Source organism: Rhinoderma darwinii, chromosome 2 (assembly GCF_050947455.1).
Source record: "Rhinoderma darwinii isolate aRhiDar2 chromosome 2, aRhiDar2.hap1, whole genome shotgun sequence".
NCBI lineage: Eukaryota > Metazoa > Chordata > Amphibia > Anura > Rhinodermatidae > Rhinoderma > Rhinoderma darwinii.
This window is the reverse complement of record NC_134688.1, coordinates 94,106,147-94,127,698: the sequence shown is the minus strand read 5'-3', so window position 1 is coordinate 94,127,698 and position 21,552 is coordinate 94,106,147. Positions and strand designations below refer to the sequence as shown.

General features: G+C 40.4%; 2 protein-coding genes across 2 annotated transcripts in view; one reads left to right on the top strand and one right to left on the bottom strand.

Annotated features, from left to right (window-relative positions):
• TMPRSS12 (transmembrane serine protease 12) overlaps positions 1-12,603 on the top strand; it is a 73,203-nt gene extending 60,600 nt beyond the window's left edge. Inside the window, exons 4-5 of the mRNA XM_075851924.1 lie at positions 6,725-6,867; positions 11,428-12,603. Coding sequence (XP_075708039.1) covers positions 6,725-6,867; positions 11,428-11,700 — 416 coding nt within the window. The 3' untranslated portion in view covers positions 11,701-12,603. The remainder of the gene's footprint in view (positions 1-6,724; positions 6,868-11,427) is intronic.
• A 1,052-nt stretch (positions 12,604-13,655) lies between these two features.
• Positions 13,656-21,552, bottom strand: part of ATF1 (activating transcription factor 1) — a 52,532-nt gene continuing 44,635 nt past the window's right edge. The window contains exons 2-8 of the mRNA XM_075851923.1: positions 18,032-18,196; positions 17,230-17,358; positions 17,013-17,113; positions 15,695-15,810; positions 15,337-15,516; positions 15,093-15,252; positions 13,656-14,618 (exon numbers count right to left, since the gene is read on the bottom strand). Of these exons, the coding sequence (XP_075708038.1) occupies positions 14,474-14,618; positions 15,093-15,252; positions 15,337-15,516; positions 15,695-15,810; positions 17,013-17,113; positions 17,230-17,358; positions 18,032-18,148 (948 nt within the window). The 5' untranslated portion in view covers positions 18,149-18,196 and the 3' untranslated portion in view covers positions 13,656-14,473. The remainder of the gene's footprint in view (positions 14,619-15,092; positions 15,253-15,336; positions 15,517-15,694; positions 15,811-17,012; positions 17,114-17,229; positions 17,359-18,031; positions 18,197-21,552) is intronic.

The window sequence follows — 21,552 nt, the reverse complement described above, 5'->3', positions numbered from 1 at the left end:
TGCTGAAAAGGGAATGACCAATCATATCAGGGGTGAGCAATACTGGGAGTAGCAGGTGTGCAGATGCCGCAGACATTTGGCCTGGAGGTCGGCTTTCATCACATAAGGAAGCAGACTGACCACAGGGAAATTTACTATTGCACTTGGAACAGGTATAATAAATTGCAAAGGTTGCCTGGCATGAGGGTTTTTCCTTAAGGTCAGACATGGCAGTAGAGGTGGTTATTTAACCACACCCTGTACTATTGGGAGTGAAGAAACCAATCGAACCACTCAGGACTGCACAGCAATGAATACTCCTCTTTAGGGAATAATGGCTACCTTCATCTAGATCGGTTAGGATAAGCACACACTCCTACAGGGATTTAGCTCAGTGACTGAGGCTAGGGCAAGTAGAAAAATGCCAAGGGCCAATCTTACCCAGTTTCACAGTGCCTGATGTCCATCTTGAGGCAAAAGTGCAGCACCGGTCAGGGGGTCCTGTGTCCCAGCAGCATCCGTCCAAATGGAGGAGAGAGAGAGGTCATATAGACTCTGCCCCCAGGGCGCCACGATCGGCAACTTGAGGTCATATGATGAGACCGGCCAATCTGAGGAGGAGGCTGAGTGTCCATGAGGGGATAGAGAAAGAGCGTGCTGGAGCGCAATTGGAAAAGAGGAGTGCCCCCACCTATACTATGGAGCGGAAAATGGTACCTCTGGCGTAATGGCGCTGGTCATAGTAAAATAAATGTCACCATGTGCCAAAGAGCCTAATCAACATACAAGCGGTGGCACGGGGAGGGATAAATTCACTAGCCTCTCAGCGCTTTTCTCCATCTCCCAGATGAGCATCCAGCAGGAGCACCCCCTCAGTGTTACATCCTTTACTAAAGGCACACTGGTAGGAGGGGTGTTAGAGGTGCTCCTTAGGCTCGTGGGTGACAGAGGAGCTAACGCTCTTGTCCCACTTGTCTTCATAGGCAAGTTGGACAATGGTGCATTTGCAGTATCACAGTGCCCGCCAAGGAGGGGACACAGGGAGACTATGTCAAACCTGTACCCCATGTTCTTAATGTAAATTGAAAAAAATAAACATTTGGTAGAGACTGCTGCATTAGAAGAAGTGTCCGCCTCCTACAGACACTGAGCTAAGACTGAATAGCTCAGTTTCTGACATACCTCTCCTACCTTGTATATGCTTCTCTTAGGGTATGTTCACACGGCTTATTTTCAGCCGGTTTTCAGGCCGTAAACACCCGAAAAAAATGGAAGCTGAACGCCTCCAAACATCTCAAATGGGAAAAACGGCGCTTTGTTCTTACGGGGCGTTTTCATACGCGGCCATTAGAAAAAAAAACGTAGTGTAAACCACCCCGTAAAAAGAAGTGCATGTCATGGATTGCTTCACAGCAAAATATCTATGTATTTTATTTTTTTATCCCATTATTATACCACTTGACAATGCCCCTGATGTACTTTACCCAGCTTACATATGCCCCCACATTATAAATTGAAATACCAGTAAGGGTATGGTCACACGCTTAACCAAAAACGTCTGAAAATACTAAGCTGTTTTCAAGGGAAAAGAGCTCCTGATTTTCAGACGTTTTTTTAAGCCACTTGCGTTTTTCAATGCCGTTTTTGGAGCTGTTTTCAATAGAGTCTATGAAAAACGGCTCCAAAAATGTCCCAAAAAGTGACCTGCACTTCTTTTTCGCCGCCGTTTTTTACGCGGCCGTTTTTCAAAACGGCCCGTTGGAACAGAACGCTGTTTTGTCATTGAAATCAATGGGCACATGTTTGGAGGCGTTCTGCTTCCGACTTTTCGGCCATTTACGGCCCGAAAAATGGCCGAAAATAAGCCGTGTGAACATACCCTAATACTCCAAACAAAACTACTACCAAGCAAAATCCACGCTCCAAAAGCCAAATGGCGATCCCTCCCCTCTGAACCCTATAGTGTGCCCAAACAGCAGTAATTGAGATTTTTACTTTGCACCATCTGCAGCGCAATCATTAATGGAAAAGACCTATAGGGTGAAAAGGTTCACTACACACCTTAATAAATGCTGGGTGTAGTTTCCAAAATGGGAGTCACTTTTCAGGGATTTCTTTTATTACTTCACATCAGAGCCTCTGCAATTGTGAACCAATACTTTGTAAATCTCCAAATTAGGCCTCAATTTCGTATGGTACTCTTTCACTCCTGAGAATGGTAAAATTTCCAGGCAAAAGATTAGGGCCACATGCAGGGTGATTCTAAAACCGGGAAACAAAGCATAAAAATTAGAGAGCTGTCTTATGGTGGCACAAGCTTGGCACCACATATTGCCATATTTATGGAAAAAATATAATTTTTACTCTGCAACATCTAGTGCACACTAATTTCTGTAAAACACCTGCGGGGTTAACATGCTTCACTACACCCCTAGGTGAATACCTTGAAATGTGTAGTTTCCAAAATGGGGTCACTTCTGGGGGGTTTCCACTGTTTTGTTCCCACAGGGGCTTTGTAAATGCTACATAACGACCAGAAACCAATCCAGCAAAATCTACACTTCAAAAGCCAAACGCCGCTCCTTCCCTTCTGAGCGCTACAGTATGCCCTAACAGCAGTTTATGACCACATATGAGGTATTGCCGTATTTGGGAGAAATTGCTTTACATATGCTGGGGTTCTTTATTTCCTTTATTTGTTGAGAAAATTAAAAATTAAAACTACGTCTTATTGAAGAAAAGGGATTGTTTTTATTTTCACTGCCAAATTCTAATAAATTTTATTAAACACCTATGGGGTCAAAATGCTCACTACACTCCTAGATAATTTAAAAACACAAACAGAAAAAATGGGACATAAATATCATCAAAACCACAAAAAAGGCCATACTCACTAGGTAGGTGGGTGGGTGAAAACCCGTTCCCATCAGGACGCAGACGGGTCAAAGAATGCTGCAGAAGGAGTGTGCATTAAATAGTGATAGTCCTTCCCACTAGTCTTGAGGGGAGTGGCGAACTAAGTGCTCAAAGGTGTGCGATAAATGTGTGTCAGTGTAGTGCTAGGGTGTGACTGTATGGTAAAAAATAAATATGTATGAATGAAAGTGTCAGAACTGTGTAATAATGTAATAAAAATAAATAAATAAATAAATAAATGTGATGAATAGGGGTCAGTGCTGTGAACAGTACATGGGGTGTCAGTACTATGTGTAATACGTGGAGGGATAATGTGCTGGTCGTCAGGCATGGCGTATCTTGCCGAATAACAGCCTATTTGTAACGCCGCTAGTGTTAGCTAAAGCGGGCTGCTCTGCATTCCAAACCAAACGCCAGCACATCATGCCCTCCCAGCATATAAGACCCGGCTGCGTCCTGAAAAAAAGTGTAGTATACGTAGTAAGAAGTATCCATGAAACATGGGGTATTAGTTGTTATTTTGGCCAAAATACGCAAAGCTCGCAACCCAACGTCAAGGGTCCCCAGTGCCTTGCGAGTCCCTAACCAGAACTTTTCGTTCCTAATTTAAAAACACAAACAGAAAAAATGGGACATAAATATCATCAAAACCACAAAAAAGGCCATACTCACTAGGTAGGTGGGTGGGTGAAAACCCGTTCCCATCAGGACGCAGACGGGTCAAAGAATGCTGCAGAAGGAGTGTGCATTAAATAGTGATAGCCCTTCCCACTAGTCTTGAGGGGAGTGGCGAACTAAGTGCTCAAAGGTGTGCGATAAATGTGTGTCAGTGTAGTGCTAGGGTGTGACTGTATGGTAAAAAATAAATATGTATGAATGAAAGTGTCAGAACTGTGTAATAATGTAATAAAAATAAATAAATAAATAAATAAATGTGATGAATAGGGGTCAGTGCTGTGAACAGTACATGGGGTGTCAGTACTATGTGTAATACGTGGAGGGATAATGTGCTGGTCGTCAGGCATGGCGTATCTTGCCGAATAACAGCCTATTTGTAACGCCGCTAGTGTTAGCTAAAGCGGGCTGCTCTGCATTCCAAACCAAACGCCAGCACATCATGCCCTCCCAGCATATAAGACCCGGCTGCGTCCTGAAAAAAAGTGTAGTATACGTAGTAAGAAATATCCATGAAACATGGGGTATTAGTTGTTATTTTGGCCAAAATACGCAAAGCTCGCAACCCAACGTCAAGGGTCCCCAGTGCCTTGCGAGTCCCTAACCAGAACTTTTCGTTCCTAATTTAAAAACACAAACAGAAAAAATGGGACATAAATATCATCAAAACCACAAAAAAGGCCATACTCACTAGGTAGGTGGGTGGGTGAAAACCCGTTCCCATCAGGACACAGACGGGTCAAAGAATGCTGCAGAAGGAGTGTGCATTAAATAGTGATAGCCCTTCCCACTAGTCTTGAGGGGAGTGGCGAACTAAGTGCTCAAAGGTGTGCGATAAATGTGTGTCAGTGTAGTGCTAGGGTGTGACTGTATGGTAAAAAATAAATATGTATGAATGAAAGTGTCAGAACTGTGTAATAATGTAATAAAAATAAATAAATAAATAAATAAATGTGATGAATAGGGGTCAGTGCTGTGAACAGTACATGGGGTGTCAGTACTATGTGTAATACGTGGAGGGATAATGTGCTGGTCGTCAGGCATGGCGTATCTTGCCGAATAACAGCCTATTTGTAACGCCGCTAGTGTTAGCTAAAGCGGGCTGCTCTGCATTCCAAACCAAACGCCAGCACATCATGCCCTCCCAGCATATAAGACCCGGCTGCGTCCTGAAAAAAAGTGTAGTATACGTAGTAAGAAATATCCATGAAACATGGGGTATTAGTTGTTATTTTGGCCAAAATACGCAAAGCTCGCAACCCAACGTCAAGGGTCCCCAGTGCCTTGCGAGTCCCTAACCAGAACTTTTCGTTCCTAATTTAAAAACACAAACAGAAAAAATGGGACATAAATATCATCAAAACCACAAAAAAGGCCATACTCACTAGGTAGGTGGGTGGGTGAAAACCCGTTCCCATCAGGACGCAGACGGGTCAAAGAATGCTGCAGAAGGAGTGTGCATTAAATAGTGATAGCCCTTCCCACTAGTCTTGAGGGGAGTGGCGAACTAAGTGCTCAAAGGTGTGCGATAAATGTGTGTCAGTGTAGTGCTAGGGTGTGACTGTATGGTAAAAAATAAATATGTATGAATGAAAGTGTCAGAACTGTGTAATAATGTAATAAAAATAAATAAATAAATGTGATGAATAGGGGTCAGTGCTGTGAACAGTACATGGGGTGTCAGTACTATGTGTAATACGTGGATAGATAACTCCTAGATAATTTCCACAATGGGTGTAGTTTCCAAAATGGGCTCACTTGTGGGGGGTTTCCCACTGTTTTGCCCCCTCAGGGGCTTTGTAAATGCGACGTGGCCTCCGCAAACCATTCCTGACAAATTGCGCTCTCCCTTCTAAGCTATGCCGTGTGTCCAAACAGCCATTTATGACCACATGTGGGGTATTGTTTTCTTCGTGAGAAGTTGCTTTTCAAATTTTGCAGTGCTTTTTTCTTCTTTAATCCTTGTGGAAATGAGAAAAAATTAGCTAAATCTACATTTTTTTTGAAAAAAAATTTGATTTTCATTTTCACGGCCTACTTCTAATAATCTCTGCAATAAACCTGCAGCGTCAAAATGCGCACTATGCCTCTAAATAATTTCCTTGAGGGGTGTAGTTTCCTAAATGGGGTCACTTTTGGGGGATTTCCACTGTTTTGGCACCACAAGAGCCCTTCAAACCGGACATGGTGTCCAAAATATATTCTAACAAATAGAAGGCCTCAAAATCCACTAGGTACTCCTTTGCTTCTAAGGCCGGTTCTTCTATCCATTAGCACGCTAGAACCACCTATGGGATATTTCCTAAAACTGCAGAATCTGGGCAATAAATATAGAGTAGCGTTTCTCTGGTAAAACTTTGTGTTACAAAAAAAATGGATTAAAAATGAATTTCTGCAACAAAAAAAAAATGAAATTGGTAAATTTCACCTCTACATTGCTTTAATGCCTGTGAAACATCTAAAGGGTTAGGAAACTTTCTAAATGCTATTTTGTATACGTTGAGGGGTAAAGTTTTTAAAATGGGGTGACTTATTGGGGGTTTCTAAGACATAAGGCGCTCATAGCCACTTAACAACGGAACTGCCCCCTGTAAAAATAGCCTTTTGAAATTTTCTTGAAAACGTGAGAAATTGCTGCTAAAGTTCTAAGCCTTGTAACGTCCTAGAAAAATAAAGGGATGTTCAAAAAAAACCTTGCCAATCTAAAGTAGAGATATGGGAGATGTTAACTGGCAACAATTTTGTGTGGTATTACTATTTGTATTACAAGCAGATACATCTAAATTTTAAAAAATTTCGCAAAATTTTGGTGTTTTTCACAATTAAATACTGAATGTATCGAGCAAATTTTGCCAGTAACATAAAGTCCAATGTGTCACGAGAAAACAATCTCAGAATTGCTAGGATATGTAAAAGCATTCCGAATTTTTTACCACATAAAGTGAAACATGTCAGGTTTGAAAAATGAGGCTCGGTCAGGATGGTCAAAAGTGGCCAAAGAGGGAAGGAGTTAAACATCTGGATGTAAACAACTACATAAAAATAAATTACACCACACCTAGAGCAATTTATTAACCTGGGAGTTAATAAAAGGGGCAGGGTGATAATATTGAATATATAACATTACAAGTAAATTAATTGTATCATATTTCAGGTGAATCATCAGATATTTTGCAGGAGGCACAAATAGATAGGATTCCTACTTCACTTTGTAACAGTAGTGGATGGTATAATGGCCTTGTCACGGACAATATGATTTGTGCTGGCTTTGAGGATGGAGGAGTCGACACTTGCCAGGTAAGGAAAATGCAGTGGGATACAAAAAAAAAACCAACAAGCTGATGCCAAGTCATTTAGAATATCAGATCATCCGTTTCAAATCATCTTTTAGCGTCAAAAGAGGACGGAATTGGATGTAAACAGCAGACTAGTGTTAAAGTAACAGTAAACCAGAGAAGTTTGCTCACACTGTGTGTCAGCCTGCAGGATCTTCTATGTCTCTTAACCCCTTAGTGACCACTAATACGCCTTTTTACGTGATTCACTAATGGGCTTTAGGCTAGGCTGACGCCTTTTCACGTCAGCCTAGTCTAAGTCCTGCACGGGTCTCCCGTGCAGGCAGGAGCCGGGGCTCTGCTGTCGGATGACAGCTGAGCTCCTGCTCCAACGCCCGCGATCGAAGTTTACTTCGATCGCGGCCGTTTAACCCGTTAAATGCCGCCGTCAATAGCGACCGCAGCATTTAACTTTGTTTACAGAGGGAGTGCGCTCCCTCTGTCACCCATCGGCGGCCCGCGAATGCAATCGCGGGTCTCCGATGGGGTGTCATGGCAGCCGGGGGCTTGATAAAAGCCCCCAGGTCTGCCCTGGACATATGCCTGTTAGGACGCGCCGGAGGCACGTCCTAACAGATTGCCTGTCAGATTTACACTGACAGGCAATAATGCTCTGGTATACGAAGTATACCAGAGCATTATAGCAGCGATCGGAATATCGCACAGTAAAGTCCCCTAGTGGGACTAATAAAATCAGTCATCAAAGTGAAATAAATATTAATAATAAAAAGTACAGTAAAAAAATAAATAAAACCATTTTTTTTCCATAAAGTGGTTTTATTTAGTAAAAGTGTAAAAAAAAAAAAAAAAAGTACACATATGTGGTATCGCCGTGACCGTAATGACTCCATTAATAAAGTTAATATGTAATTTAAACCGCAAAGTGAACACCGTAAAAAAAAAACGCAAAAAACCATGGTGAAATTGCAATTTTTTTCCATTGCCCCCCAAAAAAGTCATAATAAAAATGAATCAATAAGTCCCACGCACCCCAAAACAGTACCATTCAAAACTACGTCTTGTCCCGCAGAAAACAAGCCCAAAAAATCACTACATTGATGGAAAAATAAAAAAATTACGGCTCTTGGAAAGCGACGATGCAAAAGCAAATAATTTTAGTTCAAAAGTGTTTTTATTGTGCAAAAGTCGTAAAACATAAAAAAAACTCTACATATGTGGTATCGCCGTAATCGTACCGACCCATAGAATAAAGGTAACATGTTATTTACGTCGCATAGTGAACGACGTCAATTTAAAAACGCATAGAATGGCGGCATTTCAGGTTTTTTTTATAATCCCCCCCCCCCCCCCAAAAAGGTTAATAAAAGTTAATATAAAAATTATATGTACCCAAAAATGGTGCCATTAAAAAGCACAACTAATCCCGCAAAAAACAAGTCCTCATACAGCTATGTAGACGAAAAAATAAGAACGTTATAGCTCTTTGAATGCGACTATAGAAAAACAAATAAAATAGCTTGGTCATTAGGGCCTAAAATGGGCTGGTCACTAAGGGGTTAAAGAGGCTCTGTCACCACGTTATAAGTGCCCTATCTCCTACATAATGTGATCGGCGCTGTAATGTAGATAACAGCAGTGGTTTTTATTTAGAAAAACGATCAATTTTGACCAAGTTATGACCTATTTTAGATTTATGCTAATGACTATCTTAGTGCCCAACTGGGTGTTTTTTAGCTTTTGACCAAGTAGGCGTTGTAAGAAGTGTATGACGCTGACCAATCAGCGTCATACACTTCTCTCCATTCATGTACACAAAGAATTCTTTATCTATTTCTCAGTTATAAGTGCAACATGAGACAAAATAGGATTAAAGGAATGAGGGGATTAAATGAGGAATTGCAGGGATATTTTATATGCATTTCCAATGTTTAGTTTTCTTTTAAAGGTAAATTGACTCACGGCAGATTTTGTTGCAGAAATATCTGCGAATGGAAATCAATTCCATTCATCTGAATGTGGTTGTTTCTGCAGCAAGCATATGGATTTCTGCAAGTTCCATTCTGACGAATGGGATTTTCAGTCGCAGAAATTTCTTAAACAAAATCTGCCGCGTCACCCTGACCGCTTAAGACAAGAGAAAGTTTGGCCTATGTTGGTAGGAAGCTTTGTGAAGCCATGGAGGGGAAAAAAATCCCTGTAGGTTATGTATGCAAATTTGTCATATTTAAAGAGGCTCTGTCACCAGATTTTGCAACCCCTATCTCCTATTGCAGCAGATCGGCGCTGCAATGTAGATAACAGTAACGTTTTATTTTTTTTTTAAAACGAGCATTTTTGGCCAAGTTATGACCATTTTTATATTTATGCAAATGAGCCTTTAAGTACAACTGGGCGTGTTTAAAGTTATGTACAAGTGGGCGTGTATTGTGTGTGTACATCTGGGCGTTTTTACTTCTTTTACTAGCTGGGCGTTGTGACTAGAAGTGTATGATGCTGACGAATCAGCATCATCCACTTCTCTTCGTTAACACCCAGCTTCTGGCAGTGCACAGACACAGCGTGTTCTCGAGAGATCACGCTGTGAAGTCACTACCCCAGGTCCTGCATCGTGTCGGACGAGCGAGGACACATCGGCACCAGAGGCTACATTTGATTCTGCAGCAGCATCGGCGTTTGCAGGTAAGTCGATGTAGCTACTTACCTGCAAACGCTGATGCTGCTGCTGAATCAATTGTAGCCTCTGGTGCCGATGTGTCCTCGCTCGTCCGACACGATGCAGGACCTGGGGCAGGAAGTGAGTGACGTCACAGCGTGATCTCTCGAGAACACGCTGTGTCTGCACTGCCAGAAGCTGGGCGTTGTGAAGAGAAGTGGATGACACTTCTATTCACAACGCCCAGCTAGAAAAAAAAGTTAAAACGCCCAGCTGTACACACACAATACACGCCCAGTTGTACATAACTTTAAACACGCCCAGTTGTACTTTAGAAAGCCTCATTTGCATAAATATAAAAATGGTCATAACTTGGCCAAAAATGCTCGTTTTAAAAAAACAAAAAACGTTACTCTTATCTACATTGCAGCGCCGATCTGCTGCAATAGGAGATAGGGGTTGCAAAATCTGGTGACAGAGCCTCTTTAATGACCATGGAAACCATTCTAGGAAATGTTCTTTTTTTTTTTTTTATTAATTTCGTCCCGTTTACAATCTAGACATGATCATAGAAGCGGATTCTGTATTGATACCCTACAAAGACCCCCTAAATAAATGTAGACCTCAAATCAGACTCTGTAGGTTGTGGTCTCTTGCAGCACCAAGGAGTGAATAGGACCACAGGAACGAGGAGAGATTCATTTTTAGTCAGGACGCGTTGACCGGGAGACTTGTCAACCCTGCCGAAATGTCCAGGAGGGATCGGAGGTTCTCTTAGATCCGGTTGTTGCAGCAGGAGCCCGACTCCCAGGCACCACTTCTTGTCCCCGCAATCACCATCATGCATGTCAGAATGCGAAAAGGGGAGAACTTCCCATGACATGCATGTACCTGATAAGGCGTTAGGTTAAATATATATATATTATACATTTTTTTTAAAGTACATTTTCCTTTAGGAATATCTTTTAGCCATAATGCACACAAACGTAGACTTCCATCTGTAATTACGGACCCATTAATTTCTATGGCTGACAGATACCTTGCCGTATATTTACAGGAAGGTGTCCCTGCCGTAGAAACCCTCCATAAAAAATAGGATATGTCCTATTTTCTGGTTTTAGGGACCGTGCTCCCATACTTTATAATGGAGGCACGGCCCACAAATCTGGACGGCTGTCCATGCCCATAATCACGGACCGTGATAGCACAGTCAGGTGCATGGGCCCTTAGGCCTTATTCACGCGAGCCTGTCAGTTTTGCACGCGTAAAAAACGCAGCGTTTTTCCAGCGTTGCAGTTCCGTGTACAGTACGTGTATGCGCGTATGTCATCCGTATGTCACGCGTTTTTTACATCAGCAAAATAAACTGAAGGAGGTGGTTTTCCTTTTCTCATCATTTCTTTAGCAACTGGTGCGTGAATCACGGGTGTATGTCCGTGTGCTGTCTGTGATTTCCGCGCACCCATTGACTTCAATGGGTGCGTGATGCGCAATAAAGGCACAAGAATAGGACATGCAGTGAGTTTCATGCATCGGACACACGCGGTGTGAAAAACACTGAATGTCTGAATGGCCCCATTGAATTGCATAGGTCTGTGTGAGTTACGTATTTTTAAAGCGCATAACACGAACGTGAAATACGCTCGTGTGAATAAGGCCTTAGACATACATTTTCCCAGTAAAGCCTATAGGCATTGTAAGATTTTCTCGGTGTAAAAGCCATCGGTACGCCACAAATGGGGAAATGCAGCTTTACTTATAAATTGTATGAAGTATAGCTACACTTTAACTTCCCATTGGATATATACATTTCCAGTATCTAGGACTGTTGATCATGGATATTCACATTGCAGTTAAAATTGAATTTGGTCTAAACATCTAATGAACATACTTTCTCTCATATTCTAGGGAGATAGTGGAGGACCCTTTGTATGTTATATTGCAGAGAGTGCAAGCTTCTACCAGTTGGGCATCACAAGCTTTGGATATGGCTGTGCTGAAGCCCATTATCCTGGAGTCTACACACGAGTAGAAAATTATGCCAGCTGGATGGTAATGCAAATTGCCAATGTCACAAACCATATAGACGGGATGCATGATACAAGAGGACTTGCCATCGTCGTAAAGTTGTGTGTTATAAATGTAATTAGAACATTAGCCATTTTTACAACAGTTATGTGAAATGGGTAACAGCAGGGGTGACTGGGAATTGTCAGGGGCCTTACGCAATAAGGGTCATGGACCACATACCACCAAGACAGGTTTGTTTTTTGTTTGTTTAAAATTAATTAAAACATTTTAATTCATTTCTCTTCTCCATGCCCTGTTTTCATTAAGGGGTTTTTTTTCGGTGGACTTTCCCTGATACAAAACAAATATCAGCCTGAAAATGTTAAAAAAAAATTGAAAAGCAGTCTAATATTCTTCTTAAAATTCTGCAATGACTAGGCCACAATGACAGTCGGTCATGGAAGTGTTGCATCACATGGCCACATTGGCTCCTTTGGGTGGTTACATCCCAATCGACAAAACATCACCACAGCCGGCAGCCATTGGAAGACATAGCCGCCAAACATGACGCATGGTCACTGTGGCATAGTTATACCAGATTTCATTATTTAATCCCATCACAGAAAGCAAGAAATCTCTATAAGAAAAATGGAGCTAGTCACCGCCATAAAGATATATGTGGAGGGCTGTGGGCACCCTGTAATACTCTGGGGACTCTCAAGCAGTGCCTAATAGGCCCAAAAATCGTTACTCTTTACCTAGGCAACAGGAGAATTTGGAAAGAATAATACCTCGTATAGAAGGAAGGCTTCTGTATACTTAATCTGGTTACAGAAACAACTGCTGGAGAAATATGTCTAAACAGAACACATTATACCGGTATTAGATTTTATTGTTAAAGTGCTATTTCATATGTGAGATGCTTAGACACAGCAAAGACAATTTTAGTTCTTATTTCACAAGGTTTTTTTTTTGTTTTTTTTTAATGAACAGTTTTACACATGAAATAATGAACAAAAACATAACAATTTAAAATATAGTTCTTTCAATTCATTTGCTTTTAGGAGGTTTGCACTTACAGAACTGAAGTTTTTCAGAATATTTAAAGAAAATAATCCTGTGTCTAGATTTTGATGTTACATACTTGTTATGGCGCCCCCTGGTGTTCTTTTGAAATCCTCATAGAACATTCACCTCATGGTCAGCTGGGAACATCTCGTGCTGGTTAGATGAAGATGAAGCCGCTTCTAGTGCACCGCTTCTTATTGGTCGGCCCGCATAATAGCAGAAATCACTCCCCTCCCTGAGTACAAGAGGAGTGGTGGGACGTAGCTACCGGGTATGTGTATTCTCAGGCACCGGACATATTAGGTGAATGTTCTTAGAGGGAATCAAAAGAACACCAGGGAGCACCATAACAAGTTTATAACAATATCTAGACACAGGAGCATTTTTTTTTGTCCCAATAGAAAAAAAAAATTGTTATGCATTTCAAAGTTAGCAGGTTTATTTTAAATAAAGTTTATTGAAGTTAACGCTCTAATCTATACACTGTGCTGACTCCGCTGTCAAAAGGAGGAGATCTTGGGGACTGCAGTTATACATGTTTTTTATAGAACATCCATGAAAAAGTTTCCTACGTTATGTGGCCAATGTATCTTCACTCCTTGAGGTCTTCTCTAAAGAATTGAAACACTGCTGGGCATCTAAAAGCAGAGGTGCCTGCTCATGGTTATGTTTGACTCAATTTTTAAGCTCTCCATTGTGTCAGTTGTTACTGCAGGAGTGTATAGAATACTATGGATCAACATAAGAGGATGTATATTTTATGAGACTTCACTTCTATGGGTAAAATACCGTACCAATATAGGTAACTATAGCATACGCCTTACATTTGAAATAAGGACTGCATAATCCAACACAGCCATACAAAATATGGGTATATGAATAACTGCATGCCATAATACAGAACTAATATGGACATAGAATACGCTTGGGTGAATGAGGCTTACTGTGGGTCAGAGGGTGACCAGCGACCAACCTTTACATGAGGCTACTGCCTGTAAACTTTTCATTTTCACAAATAAATGTTTGATTTATAACTAAATAAGCAAGTAGACATTAAGTAAATAATCACACGTCATTTATTCATAGAAATGTGAACCATACCCAATAGCCAAATATCAGAACACATTTGAAAACCTTGGTTTTTTTTTCCATCAAGGCGCACTCCGTTACTAACCTTCAGAAAACTGGATCAATTCTCAGCATGTTCTGGCTATTAAATTAGGAATAAATGTCAGAAATTCCCCTTTAAACCCTGATGGATATAAGTACACCACAAACAACATAATTACACTATTACCGGCTGAAATAAGCATTTTACTGTAAAAATTATAAGTAAGCCTTAACATGTAATTGGAAGTTAATGAAAGGAGGTAAAAATATGTACATACAATTACATAAAAATATACCTGGAATAAAAAAAAACAAAAAAAAAACAACAACTGTTACATATGAAAATATGTTCCAATGTGAAATCTCTGTTCTCTTCTGAACATCAAAAAATTGTGTTATTACCTGTAAAGCCTGGAACAACCATGGCTTACAAATCAAGGACTCAAAGTCCCAACATGATATGCCAGCAACTGGCTCAGACTTTTCAGTCAAATGTTTAGAGAGCCACAGATTGGCTAAGCCAGAAAGCAAATGTGAACCTTCCTAATGAATGTTTTTCTATAGAACCATTGCCATTATCTTTTTCTTACAAGTAACATTCATCAAATGCTCACACAATTAACATGTATCTCCTTATCTGTTTAACAGCGTGTGAAAACTAGGTAAAAAAGGCGTCATCTGTGGCCTCTTGTAAAATTTAGAAAATTTTGGTATAAAAGAAAAAAGAAAACTCATCTAAAATGTGTGTACAGATAACAAAAGTGATTTACACCGCTTTATGGCAGTACAAATCTTTTAAAGTCTTTAACTCTTCAATCAATGTCTTGTTTTGATTTTCAAGAACTGCGACTCTATTTTCCAAGCATTTGACGTATTCTTTTTTCTTTCTCCGGCATTCTCTGGCGGCCTCCCTAAAAGCAAAGGACAGAAGTTTAAATCAAAGCCAAAACGAAGACTAAGCAACGGATGCTTATTTTCCTATTAATGTGCAGGATAATGCTTCTAAACGTATGGAAGCCTGTAATTCTCTATTTAGTGTGTGTCACCCATACTCCTTAGGGCAGTGAATATATATATATATATATATATATATATACATACATACACACACACACACAAATATAGACCTTAATCTTATGACATCAATACTAATCTAGTAACTTGAGCAATATGGTATTCAATGTCAAATATCATCAGACCATTGGTACAAGTTTAGAAGATTCCAGCACTGTAGTAGGACAGTAGTTTAATTTAGGATCTCCCATTGACCTGTCCCATGGGAGATCGCTATGAGAACAGTGGGTAGACATCACTGGTACTCAGGTTTCAGAAGGCGGTCATTAGAACCCTTGACACTTATCTACCATGATCATGTCCTTCCTTACCTGTTTTTCATTAATCTTATTTCACGCTTTAGTTGTGGGTCGTCTGTCTTTGTCGGGGGACAGGTCAATGTAACGGGTGAGGTCATGACCACAGTCTGTGGTAGTGAGGTGGTGGTTGAAGTGGTACGGATCTGATAGGTCTGCATATCTCCTGAAGCAGCTGAAAGATACAGGAAATTAATTAACATGCCATGTAGATAAAATCATAATTCAGCTGAGTATCAAATTAAATCAAAGTACTCACTCTGTACAACCACTTGGTTGCTGGGTACAAGAATCTGCTGACCATCTGATGTTTGTGCATACTGTAGTATGGTTGTGCCTTGCTGGTTACTGCCAGCATTGGCCATTGCTAATGTCTGTAATCCTTGTAACCCATCTGTCCCAGTAGCGAGCTGGAATGTTCCATTAGGACCAATGGTTACTTAAAAAGAAAAAAAGAAAAATTAGAAAATATATACATACATCACATTGCATACTTTTCCCGACTGATGTAAGGATTAGTAATAAAACTCAGTAGCATTAAGAGATAATACAAATGAATGCTAAATCATATATTGGAGGTTATAGATTTGTGATTGCAGCACCATACTGGGACTTACCATACTGTCCAGTGCTGGTCTGGTATATGGTGGTGGTCGTAGGCGAAGCGGATACTCCAGCACCCTCTTCATTTCGTTTTCCAGTGTCTTCAGAGGAGAGATCTTTCAATATTTGCCTTGAGAAAATAAATAACATCACCATATTGCAATAAAAAAAGAAAGCATGGACTAATTGATCTAAAAGTTAAATACAAGTAATGTGAGGAGATATTATCACTAATAATAATAATAATAATAATAATGTGCCCCTTTACACACCACACAAGCCATGCGCTTATGGTGCCTCAAAATAAGCCTCGACAACCTGTTCCGTATCCTTTGCCATATAAAGGATAGTCCTTACTGTACTTGCTGTAATGCAAGTCCCATGCGAAATAAAACCTTGCGGGTGTTCTGATGCACTCCTATTAACTAGCGCCAAAAATGTGTGTAATACTTTATGACCTAAAGCAATTGCAATCTGAAATAAAAGGGCTACAGATTTTGGCATCATTCTAAAGCGCATAAACATAGCTTTCAAAGGACACGAAGGCCTCAAGCACACTTCAGTGAAATGATTCAGTGTGCTATCAGGTTTTTGTTTGTTTGTTTGTTTTTTTAACGGATAGCACACTGACCCATTCTTTTCTATGGGGCCATGCACACCGTTATTTTAACGGTTCCGTGAAAACTAGAACTGGTCCTACTCCTGTGTTTTTCGTGGATCAGTCTCGGCCTTTCTATTTATTTGGTCCGTTACAACAACTGACCCAACACGGAAGTCATCAGTGTGCGGTCCGTTTTTCACGGATCCGTGATTTACAGCCGTACAAATAGCAACGGATGTGTGCTTGAGGCCTAAGATCAAAGCTCTAACCCGAACATCATGGTGCAGCATTTCCGTTGAATTTTTCCCGAACATTTTATTAAACTTTTTTTTTTTATGGCATTTTACGCTAAGCAGCTTTCCCATATCAGAAAGTGATGGCATATCGCTATGATCCTGAAAATAAAGAAAAAAAACAGCACTGGTTTAGTAAATGGGCCTGTGCCGCAGTTCCTTGTGCAGCCATTGACCAGAAGTGCCGCTGTGCAGTCAAAAACCTTGAAGGGATATCAGCAGCGCTAAACCAGCACTGCAGTATGCAAAACAGTTTTATAATATAGTTACAAGGGGAAACATTTCAGAAGAGTCTGACAATGTCATGCTGGACTGCAGCCTTGTAGTGATAGTTTTCCTAGCAGATTACCAATATCAAGAGCAGCTTCAAAATATGGGAATTGTAAAACAAAACCAAATAAGGACAAGAGCTATCCCTTAGCCTGTTACTTTCATTACCTATAGGATGGTCGACGAGCTAAAATGCCACGTGCCTTTCTGGAGGAATCAATGCTGTCAGATGAATCCTGAGAATCTTCGCTATCTGATAGGGATGATGCCTACAAATAAAACAATAAAGATGTGGTACAAAACCAGTCAATAAATATCAAAGAAAAAAAAATACAGTTGGAAAGAGTCCAATCCATAGGAGCTTTCAATCTATGTAGCTCGGTACCTGTGATGCAGCAACTTGAGGAGAGTGGATCACAGAGGACTGAGCAGTCTGGATAACACCTTGTACGTGGACCTGCTGCTCCCCAGACAGTACAACAGTCAAGGGAGTAGTTGTACCTCTTAGTGCCATCTGAAATCGAAAAAGATAAAATATGACATTAAAACAGCATCTCATATGATATTAACACAAGGTGTATCTGTCCAGATATAAAACATAATAAAAAGGAATATTTGATCTCTTGCAAGTCATGATGTAGTCTTGAAAAAAGAACAAAAGCGTTGCTTTTCCATTCACGGGTTCCGTTGCAGCTGACAGAGGAACCCATGAGGGGAAAGCCAAACGTAAAACTAAAGCTTCCGTTTGCATTACCATTGATTTCAATGGTAATGCTTCCGTTTGTCTTGGTTTCCGTTTCTGTAACGTTTCTGTTTTCGTGGAAATAGCGGTCGTTTAGGCTATTGTTTCCACAAAAACTATACGGAACAGAAACAAGCGGAAACCAAGTCAAACTGAAGCATTACCATTGAAATAAATGGCAATGCGAACGGAAGCTTTAGTTTTACGTTTGTCTGTCCCCTCATGGGTTCCTCTGATGGAAAGCTGCAATGGAATCCATAAACACAAAAGCAACGCTGATGTGAACAGGCCCTAAGAAAAATTTAAAATATTTAAGGAAAGTAAGTAGCGAAAATCTCACCGCCACCTCCAATGCGGTTGTCAGTGCAGCAGTCATAACATATCTAAACAACAGTAGCACAAATTATAATCCCAAATATTAAGCGATGATGCAAGAAGATCTTACTTGTTGGGCCAGATGCGATGCCTGGAAGGCTGAAGCTGGGAAAGAAATGGTCTGCACAGTGTCTGAATTGTCCGTTTTCTTAGAAATCTCTTCCATAATAAGCTGTAGCAGAGACATTTTGAAGCTTGTCAGTCAAAAGCTACCCACAACGCTTTTACGATCATTCTACATATTAAAAAAAACAAAACATCAGGCCACACAGGAGCAAACTACAACTATTGTGTGATCTTAAACAGCCGCACTCCCTGTTACTCCTGCCAGTCACCCCTAGAATTAGAAGACTCTTCTAATGAAAGGGCAACAGCTTGTGAGAAAGACTTGCAGGTAAATGGGCAATGACTGTAGAAATGTTTTTTATTGCTTTACACATGGCTTGTAGGACCTTACATCTCTTATGCAATACCTTTAAAGAGTAACTACTTTCAGAGTACATTTGATATGTCATAGCAACATATCAGGTTTTTTTCGATGGGGGTCCGGGTGCCAAGACCCCCAACATCGCTGAAGCGAAGGGGGAGAAGCGCTCAGCACCTTTCTTTCAACGATGATGGGGTTCTCAGAACACGGACACCCTCCGATCAAAACTTCTGATAGGTCTCAATGGCCGGATTCACACGAGTCCGTATGTCGGCGGTATTTCCTAGTCTGAGCACACTGCAGGGAGCCGGGCTCAAAGCATCATCGTTATCTATGACGCTAGGAGTCGCTGCGGGAAAACTGTCCCATACTGAGAACATGTTTTCAGTACGGGACAGTAGTTCCGCGGAGAGGCAAGGACTCCTAGCATCATAGATAACGATGACGATAAGAGCCCGGCTGCCTGCAGTGTGTTCAGTCCTGGAAATGCGGCCAACCTGCGGACCGTATATCACGGACTGAACGCGCTCGTGTGAATCCGGCCTATCACATATGAAAAGTTTTCCGAAAGAACAGTGACTCCAAGTCTCATAACTATTTGTGGGCCAGATTAGAATACCAAAAAAACATCAATATATCATATAGCAAACTACAAGCTTAAAAGGGAATATATCACACATATTATATATATTTTTAAAACAAATTAAGACCAGATAGTGAATCATTATTTTTCCGAATATCTGTTTTTATTTTCTTATTGTAGATTTCTTTATTCTATTTTCGCTGCGTGTTTATTTTATAGGGGCGGCCATCTTGTCTGCTCTGTTAATAGCATTTAGAGCAGGGGTCTTGGTGGGGTAAATGGGCCACACATTGAAAAAATGTGAAGTTGACGAGTCGCATTAGTTTCAAATTTGTTACAATACAAAATTATTTGTTAATCAATTAGTTATTTGAACTACTTTAATAATAATAATAAATACTACATTACTATAACAACACCGTTCGGTTTAAACTTTCATTAAATTTAAGAGTTTACTTCATGTGCTTTTTAAAATAATCCAGCTTTCCAGTTTAAGCGTCGCTAAATGCAGTCTGGTGGCCACAGTGCCCTCTGTAGATCATGTGAGCTGCTTGACCGTGGAAATCCATGGCGAACAGCGTTTGTGCGCGGATGTTAACCCCTTCCCGCCGCAGCCCTTTTTCAGATTTTAATTTTCGTTTTTTCCTCCCCACCTTCCAAAAGCCATAGCTTCTCTATTTTTCCGTCAATATAGTCCTATGAGGGTTTGATTTTTGTGGGACGAGTTGCAGTTTTTCGTAGCACCATTTATTTTGCCATATAATGTACTAGGAAACGGGGGGAAAAAAAATATTTGTGGGGTAGAAAATGAAAAAAAAAACAGCGATTCCTCCATGTTTTTTTGTGCATCATTTTTACGGAATTCACTGTGCAATTAAAACAACATGTTAACTTTATTCTGTGAGTCAATACGATTACGGCGATACCAAATATATATAGTTTTTTCTATATTTTACTACTTTTACAAGTAAAAACCTAAGTGTAAAAAAGAAAATGTATTTTGTGTCGCCAAATTCCGAGAGCCATAACTTTTATATTTTTTCGTCGATTAACTGGTATGAGGGCTTATTTTTTGCGGGATAAGCTGTAGTTTTTAATAATACCATTTTAGTGTACATGCGACGTTTTGATCACTTTTTATAAAAAAATTTGTGGGAGATTAGGTGACCAAAAAATAGATTTTGGTGTTTACAATTTTTTTTTTTTTTTTACAGCATTCACCGTGCGGGTTAAATAAAGATATATTGTAATAGTTCAGACTTTTACGGACGCGGCGATACCAATTAGGTTTATTTACTTATTTACTATGCTGTAGGGGGAAAATGTTTTTTTTACATTACTTTTTTTCTTAGTCCCCCCTAGGGGACTTCAACCAGCGATCATTAGATCGCTTGCGCAATATACTGCAATACTAATGTATTGCAGTATATCGTGATTCTGACAGGCATCTATTAAGCCTGCCGGCAAACGAGTTAAACGAGCGGGATCGCACTCATTCGCAATCCCGCTCGTTACTCTGAAGTGTCGGCTGTAACAAACAGCTGACACCGGCATCGTATGGAGCGGGTTCACTCCATGAGCCCGTTCCATACTTCCCCTACCCGACTTTGGCATATGGATGCGTCAAATGTCGGGTATGGGTTAATACCAGAGCTGGTTTGGAACTCCGCAGTTATCGAGTCAGCAGAGCGCTGGTGACTTTTATGCACCTCAGCTTTTGGAGACCCCACTCTATAACTATACGTGGTCTGCCACTTTGTGAATGAGTTGCCATGGTTCCTAAACGTTTCCACTTTGCAATAATACCCCAAGTTGAACGTGGAATATCTAGGAGGGAAGAAATTTCACAAACTGACTTGTAACGGTGACATCCTATTACAGTACCACGCTGCAATTCAGTGAACTCTTTGGAATGCCCCATTCTATCACAAATGTTTGTAGAGGCGACGGCATGGGGAGGCGCTTGTTTCTATACACTTGCGGGAATAGGACTGAATGAAACACCTGAATTCAATGATTAAGAGGTGTCCAAATACTTTGTCCATATAGTGTATTGGTATAGTGTAGTGGTCATCTTATAGGGGGTGATCATGGATTGTACTTTTTAAAATATATGTAGCATTTTTGTGAATAAGATTTGTCTTTAAAGGGAATGTGTTGCCAGCAAAACATGTTTTGTTTTTTGTAATTAAACATTTAGTGTGTAGGTGATTAAACATTGTTCAAATTTTTTTTATTTTTTTCACGAGTCCGGAAATATTATAAATTAGATTCTAATTTATAATATTTCCCATTGCTGGTCACTAGATGGAGCTATTCCCAAAATTGCAGCATTGCATGTGGTAAAGCAACCACATTGCTTTTTGCTGCAAAATTGGGAAAAAAGCACTCGCTCTAGTGAGCTCTGAGAATCCCCCCCTCCTTTATCCTGGCTAGTGCCGGGATAAACGAGGGGATTGAACGGTCTAACCTCCTACATTGTGTCGCCATTTTTTGAGCTAACACACAGTGTAGTAGGTTTACATACAGTAGTAAACACAGTAAAACACGAACATACATAGAAATCTCTTACCTGCTCCTG